Source organism: Nanorana parkeri, unplaced genomic scaffold (genome assembly GCF_000935625.1).
Source record: "Nanorana parkeri isolate BGI_ZX_2015 unplaced genomic scaffold, ASM93562v1 scaffold1745, whole genome shotgun sequence".
NCBI classification, from domain to species: Eukaryota; Metazoa; Chordata; class Amphibia; order Anura; family Dicroglossidae; genus Nanorana; species Nanorana parkeri.
This window is the reverse complement of record NW_017308013.1, coordinates 1,431-16,552: the sequence shown is the minus strand read 5'-3', so window position 1 is coordinate 16,552 and position 15,122 is coordinate 1,431. Positions and strand designations below refer to the sequence as shown.

The 15,122-nt window shown below is 41.7% G+C and overlaps 1 protein-coding gene across 1 annotated transcript in view; it reads right to left on the bottom strand.

The window, feature by feature from the left end:
* ATP10B (ATPase phospholipid transporting 10B (putative)) overlaps positions 1-12,112 on the bottom strand; it is a gene marked incomplete at its 5' end in the record, with an annotated part of 70,402 nt that extends 58,290 nt beyond the window's left edge. The window contains one exon of the mRNA XM_018571373.1: positions 11,908-12,112. Coding sequence (XP_018426875.1) covers positions 11,908-12,112 — 205 coding nt within the window. The remainder of the gene's footprint in view (positions 1-11,907) is intronic.
* Positions 12,113-15,122: the final 3,010 nt, after the last annotated feature.

Here is a 15,122-nt window from a genome sequence, read left to right as displayed (position 1 = left end):
GGGGGGCCGGGGGCGGGAGACTCCCAAGGGCCCGGGAGAGTTTTTTTTTTTTACGGCAGCATAACCGCCGGTTAATACAGTAGAAAACGGTTGGGTGGAGCTAGCTGTCAATGCTAGCTCCGCACAATCATTTTCTATTTATTTGTTTTACTTTTTAAACTATTTTTCTGTTCCGCTCGGTCCTCACTGCTGTTCGGCATCTATAAGAATAGACTGAACTTCCGGTTCTGTCGCCCAATGAGATAGACGTGTACAGCACCGCTCCGTCCCGTTATAGACTCGAACACACCGACCGGCCCTCTATCTCCCTGCAAACTGCCTAGACGAACTGGAATACTATCCCCCACTGCTATGGACAAGTTTATATCTCATCCGAGCCAGCCGAAAAAAAGCCATATTGCCTCCGACTACAGACGTTCGGGACCCATCCAAGATGGCGGATGAAGACGGCATGCTGATATCGTCTGGCGGCGCTGACGAAGGTGAACCCTCACAAACCCACTCATTTAACTGTGTCCACCAAGGCATAGCTGCGGCAGTAGCGGCATACATTAAAGCCGACATGAAAGACATAGTAAGGGAGGCAATCCAGCAACATCTGGGCCCACTTAAAGCCACACTCGACACCCATACTAACCGCATCCAGGCAGCGGAGTGTAGACTTGTGCGCCGTCAAAAAATGCGTTCCGTTTCGTAATATCCATTATTTCGTATTTCGTAATTCGTATCCGAAACTCAATTCGGATTCGTACGAAATACGGATTTTCGTTAGTTTCGGCACATTTTCGTAACTTTACGAACATTCGTTATGATGAAGTTAAAAAGCAAAAATACCTTTGTTAATATTGGAGTCGATGTGGTAGTTGTTTTTTTATCCGAAATACGAATTCCGTTAACGGATTCCGTATTTCGGACTTTAAAAAAAACTACCATCAACTCCAATATCAATGTACTTTGCTTTTTAACTTGAATATGTAAAGAATGTTCGTAACAGAACAAAAATACGTCAACGGAATTTCGTATTTCCTGCCTGTATTGTAAGGCAACTCTCATCAGCAGCGGATCCGTATTTCGGATTAAAAAAAATCTTGTCATGTTGTTCAACCTCATTTACAGGGGTAATATTAGTTCCTGTTTCAAAGAAATTCGGATCCGAAATTCGTTAACGGAATTTCGTATTTCGGATATAATTCGGAAACTGCTATTCGGATTTCGTATGCTTACGAATCTACGAATTTCAGGAAAATTCGTACGAACTTTGATTTGTAACGAATCGCACATGTCTAATAGAGTGAGTGACCTGGAGGATAAGGTGCACGCCACACAAAGATCTTATGACCGTGCTAATTCCTCCATCCAGCAGCTATTAGAAAAGGTCGATGACCTTGAAAATAGATTGAGAAACAATCTGCGTGTTATAGGCCTCCCAGAAACGGCCCCTCACACAGATCTCATTCGTCTATGTTCCAACCATACCGAAGGCCCTGGGCCTCCCGAACACATGCAGAGTCGAAGAGCTCACAGAGTGGGTATGCAGAGGGAAGCTGAGAGGCCCAGACCAGTGATAGTACGGTACCTGGATTTTGCGGATCGTAAACAAATCCTGCAGGCTTTCCGGGCACAACACACCTTAGTGGTAGAAGGCCAAAAGCTGCTGCTTTTCACAGATTATTCGGTGGCTCTCACTAAGCAACGAAAATCGTTCTCGGATGTCTGCCGCCTACTGGTGGAACGTGGTATTAAATTCTCATTGGCATACCCAGCGGTTCTACGCATCCCTACTGCACGAGGCACCATGGAATCGTTTCTCTCTGCTGAAAATGCCAAATCTTTCTTGATGGCCTCACCTGATCCCTACCCTGTCTCACCTTCCAAGAGCCCCAAGAAAGAAAAAGGCCTTAGGGGTGAGGTGTCCTCAGGGCTGCTGACTGCCTTCACTCAGCGTCAAGTGGTGACTCTGATTTCCATGGCAGGACACATACTTCACGGCCGTGATCGGTATGTACGCCAATGTCTTCTGACTTAATATCACTTGCTTCACGGGATGGAGCAGGCTTTCGAGACTTTACCTTTGCATGAGTATACGCATTTAGTGCTTGCATGTGCTGGCATTAGTTGTGCGATGTCAAACATGGTTCCCTCCAGCTGCACCCCTCATTGGGAAAAAAGGAGGTCATTCACAAGGATTGATCCTATTCTTATTGCTTTATTGCTGTTCATTTTACATTGTTTTTTTCTTTTTTGGGGGTTAAGTATGACCACTACTTCTACTACCTATATTGCTTGGCCGCAGAGGGGAGGAGTTACACGGGGCCCTCCCGCAATCCCGGAGAACGCTAATTCTTATATTCCACCACTAGGTGATCACTTTCCTGTTGGGACTTACTTACCTTGGGTCGATGAGAGCGTAGGGACACTCATCTGCCCACAACCTATCTGCTTCCTAATCCATGTCACTATACCTAACCTCAACCCTATTAGAAACTGGGATCCCCATTGAATATAGTGACGTGGAATGTCAAGGGCCTTAAATCACCGAATAAATGCACACAAGTCCTACGGCACCTTAAAAAAATTCAAAGTGGACATCACCCTCCTCCAAGAAACACATCTTCCTGAGGAAGATTTCTTCCGCATGCAGCGCTCTTGGGTGGGAAAGGTGGTGGGAGCACCTGTCAAAGGAATGTCGGCTGGTGTTCTCATGCTACTCAACAAATCCCTACCCCACTCCCCCTTGTCCCATCGCAGTGACCCCCAGGAAGGCCGCTAGTCATGTGCATCGCTCCAATTAGGCAACAATATCCTGGACGTATAGGAACATTTACGGGCCCAACTCAGACAACAAACTCTTTTTTGATACCCTATTGTCACAAACCTTCCAATCTGCACCACATACTCACCGCATACTAGGGGGAGATTTCAATGCGGTCCCTTCCCCTCCAGAGGATCGATCCAATGGACACGGAGCTCCCCGCATCTCCACTTCTCCTCAGGACAAAAACCTCTCTTCTATTATCTCGGCGAGCGGGTTGATAGATGCCTGAAGGTTCCTCCACCCGCTTGAAAGGTACTACACCCATTTCTCACACACACATGGAGCGATGTCCCGCCTGGACCTTTTTCTTCTATCACCAATGCTTATGGGCAAGACTAATGACGTCCACATCAAAGACATGGTTATTTCAGACCACTCCCCAGTGCTCCTATCACTGCAGGACCTTTCCATTCTGTTTTGGGGAGCAGCCAAAGCGTATTGCGCGGTAGGATCCTGGCGTATGTTTCTTCCCGCAAGAAGAATACACGCCAACATTATATTACCTCTTGCTCCGAAGCTATGGAGGCTTATGTTGCATATAAGCGATCCCTATCTGACTCGGATAGGTCCAGGTGGATACAGGCTAAGCAGAGATGTGACCACTGGCTCCTCCAGTACGATCAACTCATTCCCTCTTATAGGATGGTAGAACTATTCAGATTCGGAAACAAATCGGGTAAGCTTATGTCTGCTAAACTAGCAGACAGTACGGGAAAAGTACACACCGGCCCAGAAACCATCTCCGATTTATTCTGCAATTACTATAAGACACTTTACAGTAACGAACATCCCGACACCGGAGATGGATCTTCGTTCCTAGACTCCCTAAAATTGCCCCCCTGTCTGCTGAAGACACTCTTAAATTAAACTCAGAGATTACACTGCTTGAAATAGAAGAAGTTATATGCTCAGCCCCGTGTTCCGAAGCCCCAGGCCCGGATGGCCTTTCGTCTGAATTTTATAAGATCCTGCTGGAGGATATGTCTCCGCCTCTGCTTAGCCTGTTCCAACACATTCTACGTGAACATAATTACCCACCGACCTTCAACAAAGCCTTCATCCGCCTCCTGCCCAAAAAGGGCAAAGACCCATTACTGCCAGGATCCTACCGCCCAATCTCATTGTTGAATGTGGATGCTAAATTCTTGTCGAAAACTATGGCTAAACGTCTCTCTTTGATACTGCCTAATATGATTTCTGCTAATCAGATGGGTTTCATTACAGGTAGATCTGCAGGTATGAATATTCGAAAAGTGTTATATGCTGTAGATGGTTATCGCTTGTCAGACGCCTCCTGGCGCCCAATGGCACTGTTAGCTTTGGACACCGAGAAGGCATTTGACAGCATTAGCTGGGAATGGCTTAGAAAAGTATTAATTAAGTTGGGATTTACTGATACCTTCCTCCACTATATCAACACCCTCTATTCCTCTCCTGAGGCGAGGATCTTCACCTCCACATCACTTTCACCCCCATTTAGGCTACACAGAGGCACGAGACAATGTTGTCCACTACCCCCCTTTTTGTTAATATAGTTGTTGAACCTCTGTCTCTCTCCCTTGAATCCACCACATTATTCTCCGGATACCGGAGAGCAGCGATAGAGCTTAAATCCATGCTCTTCGCGGATAACATCATGCTGATACTCTCGGACCCAGAGATACAGATTCCCATTATATTAAGTCACATATCCATCTTTGGTACCTTCTCTGGCCTTAAAATAAATTTAGATAAGAGTGAAATATTGCCCCTCACTAATAAATGCCCCCTAACACTGTTATCTGTCATCTCTTCCCACAAACTCCAACTCAGGAAACATGTGATCTCCTATCTGGGCATCCAGATTCCCCGCAACACATCGGATCTCTACAGTATACCTTAAATTTTAACCCAGTCATTAATAATACAGTGCAGGAACTTTCTTCCTGCCAACACCTTCCGCTATCCATGACCGGAAGATGCCAGATGATACGCATGGTCAGCTTTGCCCGTCTCCTATACCCTCTACAAACCCTTCCTATCTTACTCCGGCACTCAGACATAAAACTCTTTTTTATATGGGGGGTAAAAAGCCATGAATTGCTCTAGCCAAAATGCAACGCCCAAAATCCCACCTAGGTATGAATGTCCCGGATATTCGGCTTTACAACTTAGCCAGTATCTTCAGACACATAAGGGACTGGATACTTCTTTTTACTCTAATACGCCGCTGGAACGACAACTGGCCCACCCATGGTCTCTCGCAGGCATCCTTAACTCACCCCTTCACACCCTACCCCCGCATGTTAGATCACATGTGCTCATCAAAGACACTGTCATAACATGGAGGGAAGTCAGGAAGCTGACAAAGTTACCGGGCACTATCTCCCCATGGATGCCTCTATCGACATCACCATTTTTTCCGGCAGGGGCTGAATCCCTAAACTTCCGCACCTGGAATGCCCGGGGTATTCATACAATTCAGGACGTAATGGCACCCCAAAGCTCCCGCTTAAAATTCAACGACTTAATCTCCAAGTTTCGTGTGCCCCCCACACATTTCCTCCAATAAGCACAACTCTCACACTTCATACACGCTCACAGGTTACAGGTGAAGGATACTTCTTCTCAAACCTTTATTATCTCAAACCTAATTATCCCTGTCCAATTTATATCTGGCTGTCCGCGACATTCACCAACAACCTGACAATCACATCCCCGCATTTGTACACCTATGGGCCCAATTGATGGGCAACCCACTGGAAGATACTTTTGATAGCATACTTCGGGGGTGGCAACACATTAGAAACCACATCAGTGAATCGTGGCGGGAGGTCCAATTTAAATTGCTCCAACGGGCATACTATGCCTTTAACTATGTCCCGGCTTCTGCATTGTCAGACTGGCTACAACATTGTCCCAAATGTAACATACACCATCCCGACTTCATTCACTTGATTTGGTCCTGCCCTCTGATTCAATCCCTATGGTCTCAGATAATATAGTACATGAACTCCCTGTCTGTTAGGACATGGGCCCCACAACCTATACTGTGCTTACTACATGACATACCCCCTGGGACATCTTCCCCTGCCCCTCCCATCTCGCGCTGGGAACATCTTTGCATATTAGCCTCTAAAAAAACCACTCTCACTAAATGGCTCCTGCCAACAGCCCCCACGATAGAGGACCTGCAAAACACCCTCCGTAAGCTTATGCTCCTGGACAAGGCTGACACACATAATGAGGAGAGGCGTATAGATCGTTTCTTCTCCACGTGGTCCCCCGACCAGCTTCGTGACATCATGTCGGGGTTCCAAACATCATCATGGTATCTTAATGCCAAACTCTCACACACCTTGGGAGCCCTAGATGTGCTCTAGACCCGCCCGGAAGGGTTTCTGGGTCACTGTTGGTGAGATACTTACCCTTGGTGCCCTCTCAACCACTTGTTTGATTTTCGGGTTTCTATACATACATGACTGCAAGACACCCCTTGACATTCGATTAGTCCCACATGAAATTGAAATTGGTATACTCCGAATATATGGAAAGTCTGCTGATGCAGGTACTGGCAATATTGCTTCTCATGCTTTTTTGTACTCCAGGTAGTGATCTTACCTTAATTTCTTTATGTTTTACTATGTTTTATTCTGTTTTTGAGGGGTGGCCTTGAATCCTATGCTTAATAGTGTCATTACATACACGGCAAAGAGATGTACACTACTCTAATCATATCGACTCATGTTTTCTCAAATGTTCTGCATCTATTTACAAAACTGAATGATTACTCCTCGCTGTGTATGTACCTCCATTACTATGATATGGTACCCTCTTAGCTTATTGTTGTACACTTTAGTTCTGTATTCATTGAAAATTCAATAAAAATTACATAGACTGCCCAATTGATGGGCAACCCACTGGGGTTCGGCTTAGCCGATCCAGATGTTGGATCGGCTGAGTCGAACTCCTCCTGCACTCCGGTTCGGCCGAACATGCTATGCTGAGCATGTTCGGCCGACCCGGAAGCCACATGAAGCCTCCCGATGTACGGCTGATTTCCTGAAGTGAATAGCCGAACAGCTTTCGGCTCACTTCACTTCAGGTCGGTCTTTCACTCGGCTGCCTATGGCAGCTTAGTGAATAGACCCCATTGTGAAGATGCTTGGCCCTTGACTAAAGCATGGTGAATTCTCAAGGAATCGTCAGTAGCTGATCTAGCCAGAACCTTACAGCCAAGAGCTGATGTCACATAATTCTGGGCTGGCTTAATGGTTCTATACCTGAGAAAGCTGTAGGTACTTTTTGTCTCTCTATTTTGAAATCTGCAAGTCCATGTTTGCCCTGTGCCCAATCTGCTCTCTCAGGAGTGTTGAGCGAGAGTCAATACACTTTTTGTTGTTGCATCTAAAAATGAATAGTGCCCATCTGTCTGTATTGCTCCATTATTGCCATGGAACAGACCCTGTGGTTAAATGCTAGCCTACCCTGCCTTTGGGGTCTCTCACATACCTTTGGAGGGTAGGGGGTGCTACATACAACACTACTTTTTAGGCATTCCTGCAGATAAATTGAGTGGAAGGGAAACATGGAGAAGGTAGGTATCAGCAGGTGGGGAGTTCCCTTTGAAGAGATTCTGTCACTTTGCCTTGAAGAGCAAGTATGTAAAATATAAAAGTCACATAAAATTATGTTACTGTAAACACTGCATCAACAACAAATCAAATCATGTGTTCACTGAAAATGCACTATACTACTTTTCCTTTAAAGGACAAGTTAACTTTTACAAAAAAACAAAAAAAAACAACAACACATTTTCTCAGTGCTGGCAGACTAGAGTGTTCAAGTAGTGCTTCAGTTCAGTCAATAGGCGCTAACTTCACAGATGTTGAAACCTGATTGGGAAACCTCTTATGTGGTTTCCCCAATATTAATAAACTAGACCCCAAAAAAGGTATACTAAAGAACTGAAGATTTGTTTTGAAAGTGGAAGGAAAGAAAATCACACAACATTCTGAAGCATTTAGTATTTGCACATATTTGATTATTCGCACGTCCTGGATTACAGTGTAGAAATAAACTATGGTGTGAAACAATTATAAATATCATTAATTAAGGATTCAGATTTGATCTTCTTCATATCAATATCAGTAAAAACAGTCCTATTGCATAGTTTCTAAGACTTTGTAGAGATTTTAGCAGATGCTAGCCGAAACAATTCCCAGCTTCTGTTCCTCATGTGCTCTCATAGTGATATTACCATTATGTTTTTCCTGACTCACTGCTACCTTGGGTTCCACTTCTTCTGCTGAAGTAGAGATAATTCTACTTTTTGTTGTATTTTCCATATTTTATGATAGGTAAAAAATACAACAGACTGTGAGACCCCTTTTTCCAATGGCTGCAACAAATGAGCTGAGCTGGAAAAAAAAAAAGCACAGAGACCACTCAAATGTAATAACTGAGGCATGAACTAGCTACTGGATAGTTTATATACACTAACCTGATGACCACGTTCAGGTGGAAATTTGTCACAAATTGTGCAATGGCATAATATAAATGTTGAAGAGCTTTTGTGATAAAAATAGGGGTGAAAGCTTTTTTGATCTCCCAGTATGGTGCATTTTTTTTTTACTAGCTGAAATAAATAGAATTATTAGGAAAGCATTTAAGATGAGTCTTAAAGCCCTATTTTTTACTTTTCTCATTCTACATGGTCTGATTTCAAACTGGGCATTCCAGAGTCTTAAGCAGAGAAGATTTTCTAGCTAACACAGCTCTACGATAGCCAGAATTAAAAGTTTTTCCATGCCGCATAGCAACTAGTTTCAGTGTATGATAAGAATACATTTGTGTGGGCTGTCAGGAGACTAACGCATACTGCAACCTAACACGGCAGAAACAACAAGAACATAGAAATCCATGTTTTTTAAAAAAAATGGAGAATGACAGGAAAAGATTCTAAAGTTGCTCATTACTGTCATAACACATACCAGTCAAAAGGAAGTATATTATTGACCAGTAAGCAGACCATAGATGCAGGTTAAACATTCAGACATGATCCAACAACTTGTTGGCAGCTGTGCTAGCTAACACATCTTTAATGGAATATTTTATCATTATATTTGTGTAGTGTGAAAACAGCACACAGTGTGGGTATGAAAATAACATTATAATCTGAATAATTGCAATGACAAAATTTACACCCATTAATAAAATAGTGTGCAGATAGCATGAAAGATGATCTTAGAAGTGTAACTTTTTATGTTAGATGGCATAATGAACTCCTTAACTATAAACAAGGATATTAAAGCTGGCAAAACACCTATAGATTTTCAGCCTATGGTCAGATGGAAAAAGTGCAACAGATTCCTCTATCTACGCTAAACTGTGTGGATGGAGGAATCTCCCGCTGGGCCAAACTTCAGTATCTTGCTAGTCGGCCAAGCTGGCTGTCAAAATACCTGAACAATCTGATTGGATGCAGGCATTGTTCAGGTATTTTGAGAGCCAGCAGGGCAGACTAGCAAGATGCTGAAGCTTGGCCCAGCGGGAAATTCATCCATCCACACAGTTTAGCGTAGATGGAGGAATCTGATGCACTTTTTCCATCTGACCATAGAGAATCTGCAGAAAATCTATAGGTGTATGGCCAGCTTAAGTGTTGCAGCAGTGTGGTTTATGCAGCTGTAAAATTGCTGGTGACGTACACTGTACGTCGTCAGTCACGAAGGGGTTAAGCTGCATTCACAGCAGTGGCTGCGCTACAATGTACAGCCACTTGTGCAATAGCAGTCACTGTTCTGATGCACTGATCTTGCATCACACCATTTGCTTTTTGTCTCCCTCTCTTTTTTTTGGAACTTTATTGAAATGTCACAAATGATGTGAAATGTCACATCACGTTTTCTGGGCACAGTGTAGTGCGATGAGGTTGTACTGCATTAAGGCCAGCTGTGCTGAAATTTTTTTTTTCAGTGTACACCACTGCAACACATGGCATTACGTTGGTGTGAATTGTGCCCATCCTCCCACTGAATATGACTTGTCCCCCTTACCTCCTCCTCCCACTGTTTTATCTGTACATTTAATGTATCTAGTGCACCATTACTAAGCTCCAGGTTTTAATCCCCTCAATGTCAACATGTTTCTTTATTTAAAAAAAACTGACAAAAAAATCAGATCATTTTAGAGTGTCTAACATCCAAAAAGGATCATTTGGGGAGTTGTGGCCCTGTCTTGGCATCTTTATTTGCTATGCTTCATAACAGAGTAAGGGAAATGTTTTTTTTGTACATTTTCAGTCTTTTATATATAGTAAATGAAGGCTGTCAAATTGTCAAAGCACTGAAAAAAAGCCTAGACAAAAAGGCAGTTTAGCATGCTGGCCCTCAAGTGGTTAATAAATAGTTAAATATGGTTGCTGGCAGGGCAAATTGTGTTGTCTATGTTGGGTCTGCACTGGAAAAAAAACATTAAGTGTGAATCAAGCCTTAAACTTTTTAAAACACAACTTTTATGCAGGGCTAGGCAGGGCTTACAGATAACACCTCTTTGGCACAAGCTCTGCCCCTTTTGTCATGCTGCCCTACGTAGGTCTGGAAGAAAGATGATGGCCATGGGGCTGAACAAGACACATTTTTATGTGTATGGCCAGCTTAAGACAAATATCAGTTTGCTTAGAAGAGATGAGACAAAGTACACTAGAATCCTTGCAATGTATGTAATTTACATTAAAAAAAAACAAAAGTTACATTTTAAACAGAACACAACTTTAAATTAAAGTGTATGTAACTCTTAAAAGTTATGTCTTCCTTTTTAAAAAAAAAATTAAATATGAATGTTGCACTAGTTCCTCCTTTTGCATTGCTACTCTGATTTCCTAACAAATTCCTGGGAAATCCAATTCCCTTCTCTTCCTGAAGCATACCGCCTACACCAATAGTGGAATCAAATATACTGTATGTTTGCATGGCTAGTTAGCAACCCTCAACATGCTAACTGGAGTTACAGTAGCTATAGTCAGCTTTCCAGCCAAGCCCACCACCTGGCCCTGCTCTGCTCGATTGACAGGGGCCTTGCTGTCAAATCTCCAAATCTGTGCATTGGCCCCTTGGAGCAGCATTGGTGGAAGGCAGTGTAGATTGCACATGGAACATTAAAAATAGTTTTCTATATCTATATTTCTACTTTAACCTTTTAAAATGATTACATGCTGTACAAGTAACTATTAAGAAAAACGTGTTAACAGAATGTGGAAAAAGAAGAATGTAGAAGTTCTTCATAGCTAACCTGCTGTCAGAAAGGAATGTTCATTTAACCTGGTCGGTGTATTAATTCTATCTGTGGCTTTCATTTTGAAGAGCAATTATCCCACAAAGGTAACGATGACAACTTTTGAATGCAAAGTTCAACGCCTACAAAGTTTTATTTTTTGAATTTTTTTCTCTTACACAAATGACATCTGTATCTAGTATGTTGAAGATGGCATTTATCTGGCACATAATAGCACTCTTCTAATGTTAAACAGTATCAAAAGAGTAGATTGAATTAGACCTTATTTTAAATTCACAGCTCGGGAGAAATTTTCTAAAATGTCAAATGCAAAGTTAATATCTGAGTCACCTTGGTGCTATCCATACAACAAAGGCAGACTTTACCTTAAAATGTCTTCAACCTTCAATACAAAAAGCTTATTTTATTAAGCTAGTATTAACTCTAACTATGTGAGGGAAAAGACCATAGACTCAATATACAAAAGGTAATCAATTAAGGATACGTGTATTCACAAAAAAATATATTTAAAAGTGATATCAAGTCCAGTTTACATTGCATTTAGCTGCTTTTTACAGAATATCCCTTTATTGCAACACAGACAAAAAAGCATCTAAAGGCAATTTAAACTGGACTTGATATGAAGCTCTATAGCGGAGTGATGCACAAATAAGCTACATGTTTGATATTAGTTAAGGTACTTGAATGGATTTTTAAGATTTAACTCTTGCGTTTAGTGTCACTTTAATAAACATTTTAATATAGTTGATGTCTACTGTTTCCCAGCTACCCAAACTGGATCTAAACCACTGTTGCAACAAGTGCACAGCTTTACTTACTTGATTTGAAAAGCCTTTGACTACTTGTCTTTGCTTTAGATTTGTCTCTCCATCCAGGTTAGCAGTTTCTATGTGGCAGATACCATTCTGATCGGAGCAATAGAGAAGCAGGATGTCCGCTGGGATGATCTCATTACAGAACAGCTTGACAAAGTCTCCAACACGTACATCCTTCCAACACTTGTCAACAAAGCTTCTTTCATTCCTAAATAATATAGAAAAACATTGAAGTTTCAGACAATAGATCTGTTTTATGAGGCACACAATTAAAGGACATTGAAATTAAAGAGAACACTATAAACCATTTTCCTCCAAAACCAACTGAAATTAAAAAAAAGTTATACCAATACGAAATGTGATTTCAAGGAAACCTGTGCTGAAAGGAATGTGGAGGCTCACATTGCCGATTTCTCCTTCTGAAAATGCATGTTGCATGGCCGTGCTGTCAATTGAACTAATGACTTCAGTTCTTTTCTGAGGCTGTCACCTGGAACAAGCATGCAGTAAGTGATGTCAGAACGCCTAAACTCCAAGCTTGTTCCAGGTGACGGCCTCGGAAAAGAACTGTTCCAAGTCAATGGCTTAGAATGTAATTATGCCAGTTGGTTAGCATTCTTTTCAGGCAGCTAGCATTTTCAGAAGGAGGTCAGCAATAGCAGCCATCATGTTTCTTTCAGCACAGGTGACAAAGAGAATGGATATTGTATTTTTTAAAGCAGTTGGTTGCCAGTAAATATATATGGATAACCAAAAAAAAAGACATTTCTTAGATACAAGACTATTTTAAGGCCAATGGTAGACTGAGCACTTATCTGGGCTACAAACAGTTCATGAGAGATGCAGAAATTTAAGGTAGCTGGATAACATGCAGGTATTGTTGTTGAAAAATTACTAAAACAAGATTCCTTTGCAACTAATGATCTTGGTTTTAACAGTATTGCAATTAGACTGTTATAAAAAAAAATATAGATATATATCTATCTATCTATCTATATATAGATAGATATATATATATATATATACATACACAGTATATATATATATATGTTGATATAAAGCATCAATGATAGTTGATATATATACATATATACAGTATATATGTTGATATAAAGCATCAATGGGCTCCAAACATTATGAAGAAATAGTAACCAAAAAGGATGATACACAACCAAATGGCAAATCCACACAATGGATGCCTTTTCTGCTGCAGTGCAAAGGTACATAGGTATTACATTAAACAATTTCAGGTGTCCCTGCTGGTCATAAGGTTCACATGTACTGAATAAACAGTTCATCTGCAATAAATGAACTGAGAGTCAACTTGATATTTAAATTTAAAATAATATGCTGGACTTTACTGATACCACATCTAATACAATGGTCCAAAAGGTCCAAATCCAGATGAAATAAGAAAAACTTCACTGACAGTATGTGTATATAGCAAAGTCCATAAGCATAACGTAGCGCACATTTAAACAAACTAATGAGTTCCCAGAGTTTCTGGCTACTGATGGGATCTCCCCCTTATTTGTCTCTCTCACCCGCATCCCACGGCAATCATATTTTTTGGTAATTTAGAAAACCTGGAGGATCCTTTTTACAGGCTTATTATGATATACCGGAGTTGCCATATTTCCCTCTGCAGTTGTTTGGATGTAACCACAGTCTGAGAAGTTGGTTGGTAAGATACAATCTTAAGCTGACATGAATTAATGAACTCCTAAGATCCAAACTTGATGGCTTATTTCTTTGTTTCATCTGTACATAGTATTATTTAATGCTAAAGATGAGAGATATGAGACCGAACAATGCAGAAGAGCTGAAGGCCGCTATTGAAGCATCCTGGTCTTCCATAGCACTCCAGCAGTGCCACAGGCTGATAGCTTCCATGCCACGCCGCATTGAGGCAGTAATTGCTGCAAAAGGTGCCCAGACCAAGTACTGAGTACATATGCATGCTTATACTTTTCAGAGGTCCGATGTTGTTCTATGTACAATCCTTGTTTTATTGATTGCATGTAATATTCTAATTTTCTGAGATTGTGGATTTGGGTTTTTCATGAGCTGTAAGCCATAATTATCACAATTATGACAAATCACGGCTTGAATTATCTTGCTTTGCACGTAATGAGTATATCTCATATATTAGTTTCACCTTTTAAGTTGCATTAGTGAAATAAATGAACTTTTGCACGATAGTCTAATTATTCTAGTTTAACCTGTAAAAAACGGTTCACGCCGAGTAAATAGACACCAAACATGTCAAGCTTTAAAATTCCGTGTGCCCGCAAATTCGCAAAAAAAATACCATACCCAAAATTGGCCATAGGCGATACTTTAAAAGCTTTTATCGCTCATTATTTTAGTGTTATCAGTGATTGATGGGCCTAGAATTATTGCTCTCACTGCGACGTTCGCGGTGATATGTAACGTGTGGCATAATTATTGTTTTTGCAAGTAGGCGCACCCGACGCATATTTACATGTAGAAATGCGTGCGTGCGGGGGACTTAACACTTTTTTTTATATGAGACATTAATTTATTTTTTTTACACTTAACTTGATTGTTTTCACATAGGGGGCTAAAAATCCCCATATGTAATAAGCTAGAGAAAAATGACAGGTCCTCTTTATGGAGCAGCCGCTGTGCCGGTCCTCTCAGTCCCGGGAACCGCAGGGGGGACAGCGGTTCCCAGGATAACTGACAGCGGCTACGGAGTGGGAGGGGCACCGAATGCTTGTATAAAACAGCCGGTAGCGGCTGTTAACCTTCCCAGCGGGATTCTGCTTGTGTGCGCCCCCTGGGAGGCGCACACGAGCAGAGAAAAAAAATCACATACATGTACGTCCACCCGCCGGGAAGGATCTGCCGTCCACCTGTATTTTTACGATGGGCGGCAAGGGGTTAATTTTGATTAATAAATTCGTTTTTAAATACTGCACAATGGGGAGCTTGTTTTTTTTCTCTTAAGTACCCATGGAAGAGTAAATGGGCACAAGAAAAAGGAGACTGTGCAGCTGCTAGAAAGGGAGGTGCTTAACCTTTTTTATGCTGGTGGACCAGAGGTGGGGAAAGGAGTCTCTTTGGAAAGCTTTGATGGCTCATCTGTATGAGGGTGGCCATTAACCACTTGCTGACCGGGGTGTTTACACCCCCTTCCTGTCCAAGCCATTTTTCAGTATTCAGCTCTGCGGTACTTTGGCTGACGTTTATTC